At 37.9% G+C, this 4,286-nt stretch overlaps 1 protein-coding gene across 1 annotated transcript; it reads right to left on the bottom strand.

Moving 5' to 3' along the window:
* Window positions 1-284: 284 nt before the first annotated feature.
* On the bottom strand, window positions 285-2,466 carry TMEM252 (transmembrane protein 252). The gene is made up of 2 exons (XM_069763756.1): window positions 2,143-2,466; window positions 285-1,522 (listed from the first exon to the last, which is right to left on the bottom strand). The coding sequence occupies exons 1-2, from the start codon at window positions 2,421-2,423 to the stop codon at window positions 1,261-1,263; spliced, it is 543 nt and encodes a 180-aa protein (XP_069619857.1). The 5' UTR covers window positions 2,424-2,466; the 3' UTR covers window positions 285-1,260.
* Between the last annotated feature and the right edge of the window lie 1,820 nt (window positions 2,467-4,286).

Below are 4,286 nucleotides of genomic sequence, written 5' to 3'. Positions count from 1 at the left end.
TACAAAGAAAACTGTCAGTCACTGCTCGGATCGCCCACTGGACCCAAAATCCCAGACAAAGTATAGGATTAAATGATGGAAACACAGGTTATACGGAATCTTTTTCTTCCCAAACTATATGTCAATCTGCTCAGCTCCCCCCGGCTCTACAACATGGTGGCTGCAGGTTGGACGGCATTTTGCGGTGACAACTTCGCTTTAAAGCTGGTTGTTTGATTAAACAAAGAAAAGAAAACCCTTTTTCTTGTTGGTGTCTCTAGCAAAAAAACACTGAATTCTTAATATTTAAATAAACATTTATTTAACGAACAAATCAATAATAAAATGAGAAAACAGGACAAATATCAAAAGAAACTCCCAATACAACAAACATACTATCACTGTGCTGCTGACAATCACACAAAACCTAACACTGTATTTTAGGGAAGGATTGCCGGCACTCGTCAAGGTCATATCTAGAACTCTTCTTCACGGCACAGACTACTACTTCACTATACATGTCATAGTATATTTCTTCACCTGCCTCCATTTAATACTGACACTGGACTATGCCTGCTAATCCTGTTAACGTAAATATATTTGACATATAATCACAGTCAAAGTAGTTCTAAAATATCATTGCACGTCTTTTTGCCTTCAATTCGCAGACATTAGTAGAGTAGTACAACAGGTTATAGATGGATTGAATGCAGCCTAATATTAGCTGATCCGTCTCTATAGTTTGCATAGCCCTTGAATAACATTACAAACCATTATATTTATTCCAGCCATTTCCTAGGAGACATATTATCTTCTCTCAGTAACTACAGGGGTGGGCATACCATGGGGGGCAACCTTTGCAGCCACACAGGGCCCATGAGGCAAGGCGGCCAACTACTACCTCCCAAGTAAGTAGAATTGTGCATTATCAGGAGCTATTGGACTGCAAAGGGCCCATATATCGCACTTGCACAGAGACCCTCTTATGTCTGTGTCCACCCCGAGTAAGGAAACATTGGATTTATGAGGATTCTGTCTCAAGCAATACTCCATATCTGTAAACGACACAGGTCGCTATAGGTAATGAATGTAGTTTCTGCTCAACACACAGGTGCGCGATACTGCTCCCATCTGACAGGTGTTGCTCTACAACGGTAGCTACTTCTCACAGTTCTGGCAGCGAGAGTTGGCAAGCCAACATTTCCATTACAGCACCCTCTTCTGGTTAGTTGTTAACGGTTCATCTTTGACTGTTAACTTACTGGAATCACTGCTTTGTGCTCAGTCATTTGTCTCCACATTACTAATACTTTCAGCCTCTCGAGAACCTTCTGACTCGGAGGTGGATGCTTGCACGGAAACTTCATAAGTGGGAGGAGGCTCTTCATTCATATAGGTTTCATCCATCATTTCCATAGCGGTCTCAGTGTACAAAGGGGGAGGGATGTTGAAGCTCCATGTGTCCATATTGATATGACAAGTGTTAGAATTCTGAGTGATGTCCTGTATTACACTGTCATAAGATGGAGGGTAATAATTAGGCCTGAAAATACAAGAAAAAACAACATGTGAATTAAACAACGGAATACCACCAAGATGTCAATTGATCATTACAATCTGACATGCTATTTCTAATGTTACTTTGTCCCAGGGCAGGACCCTTTATTGTACTAGTTTTGCACCAGCAGAATTTTAAAGAATCATTAATATATATATGTGAATTTAGTTGGGTTCATTCACTACAAGATCAGTGCAATTTGACAATCCATTTATATAAGTCTACCCTTCTCCTTTCATGCAAGTATCTTTCATTTGGAGAAAGTATTGACATGTTATACAAGCAGATTATTTGTTTCCTTTCTTAACTGCACTAAAAAAGTGAGGGGTCCCTATGGGAAGTCCACCTTCTTCTATGTAATAAACTCTGAATATATAATTCCATTGGTAGACTTTCTATTTTAATATATTAATTATTTTGCCTTCAATACAAGAAAATATTCAGATTTTTAAAGCCTGAAAAAAATTCCATATATCATTAATTATCTGATGCCATATATCAGCTTATTTTTTTCTTGATTTTTTTTCTTTTAAAGGATTATCTTTGGTAACCTAAAAACAAAAATAAAATGAAAATTCAGTGTAATTGGAGTTTTTGCTACATACCTGTCTACAGTTTGAATATGGACTTGTTGTTGGCTATGAATTCGCCGTATAGCATTTTGGAATAGACTTTTGTGGTTGGCCTCATGATATGTGCTCCAAAAAATGCCAATTAAGAGTAGAACAAATCCTAAGGGCATTAAGGTATATGCCACAACGGTCTCACTTTGACAGTTGCAAGAGTAACTTGAGGATACATAGAACGCTCCCAAGCATACCAGAGAAAAGCCAACAATTAGGAAAGAGAATCGAAGCACTGTATACATGCTAGCCTTCATCTTCATGACTGAATGCTAAGAAATACAGCTGAGAACGGCTACAGATCGCTGTCACTCAGTAGCTTTATATAGGAGTGAGGGAACTGCCCTTTGGACAATGATTGATAAAAGTACAGTAATAGACATAGCATTCATTAACAGCGAGAAGGTAGTAATACATGTGTGATATCCACTAAGGTTAGCTTTTATTCACATTGCTAACAGGTACATTTGCAAAAGCTGTATTTCAAGCTCACACGACTACTTGTTTGAAGAAGAAATGTGTCTGCATTTTTACCTGGATTCTCAAGAAATGTTCAAGAACTTTGAAAAATTGGTGCACAGCCTTAGCGGATTAAAAAGGCAGCAATTCCTCCTGGGTAATAGTACCTGATGGTATAAAATGTTCCCTAGCCAAAAAATAAGAAATCTGTAGTATAAATGAAGTCTTAGTGGTCCTGTACCAGATTTTACATTTTCCCACAACCTTCAATACCGCTGGTCATAAGCATTGCACTCCTTTGACTAGACTAGAGGCATCTGCCCGCTCTCCCTTGACAGATGATGTCGGGGAGATAAATCTGATTTTGCACTGTCATTCTTTTTTATCTCAACCAGATGAGTCACCATCAAGGTTACTGGTCTTCTAACAGAGTAAAAACAGAGCTAGTGATAATATATATTTATAGAGGTGTCGGGATAGATGACTGCTGGCTGAATAACTGGTTGAACCACTGTTTGGTGAATTGTTTGGTCAACATCTAACTATTGTGTATGGGTCCCTAATAGTGATGAGCGAATAGACTCGTTATTCGACATTTCCTGAGCACGCTCGGGGGTCCTCCGAGTATTTTTTAGTGCTCGGAGATTTAGTTTTCCTCACCTTAACTGAATGATTTACATCTGATAGCAAGCTGAAGTACATGTGGGGATTCCCTAGCAACCAGGCAACCCCCACATGTACTTATACTGGCTAACAGATGTAAATCATTCAGCTGTGGCAAGAAAAACTAAATCTCCGAGCCCTAAAAAATACTCGGAGGACCCCCGAGCATGCTCGAGAAATCTCGAGTAACGAGTATATTCGCTCATCACTAGTCCCTAATACTTGGATATCATAATGGTTAATAATGGATATCTAATACAAAGGACCAATTTTTTTTAACTACATTGGTTTTGCTAATCAAATACAGAGAACTGAACTGGCTTCACACCAAGATGAAACAACTGTTTGTGTGTACACACTGACTTCACATAGGATAATAAGGTAAAGGTACCTAAAAAAGAAATGAAAGTAATGGAAATAAATAAATTCAACAGTTGGTACTACAAAAACTAAATCATACAAACATGATAAAATGGGCTCGAGGGTATGAGGGGGAAATGTACAGTACACCTTGCTCTGAGGTTTGAGAGTGCAGAATATGTAGCTCCACCTGATTATCCTTATCTCGATTGACTGAATAATAAAAAGACAAGCTGAAATAAAAGCAACTAACATATACATTTGAAACCAGAAGTTTACATACACTATATAAAACAACACATATGCATGTTTTTCTCAATATCTGACCTGAAATCACAATAAACCTTTCCTGTTTTAGCTCAATTAGGATTACCATAATTATTAATATTTGCCAACTGTAGATGAAAAACCTCAAGCTTTATCTTGTGCAGCAAGTGAGATCAGCCATACACAATGTCTTTCAAAGACGATTTGTTATCGAAGACAAGATATGATAAAAAAAATAACGCTACAAGGATATGGCTTTGTTTTTATCTGTAATGATGAGATTGTAGGCAAAAAACATTTAATTATCATTCTATGTAGCAGAAGGTTCCAAGGATTGCGTAAGCATGAAAAGAAACTGCATTACTGCACAGGTATAA

The sequence above is a fragment of the Ranitomeya imitator genome, chromosome 1, assembly GCF_032444005.1.
Source record: "Ranitomeya imitator isolate aRanImi1 chromosome 1, aRanImi1.pri, whole genome shotgun sequence".
Classification (NCBI taxonomy): domain Eukaryota; kingdom Metazoa; phylum Chordata; class Amphibia; order Anura; family Dendrobatidae; genus Ranitomeya; species Ranitomeya imitator.
The sequence above is the reverse complement of the archived record's forward strand: the minus strand, read 5'-3'. Positions and strand labels throughout refer to the sequence as shown.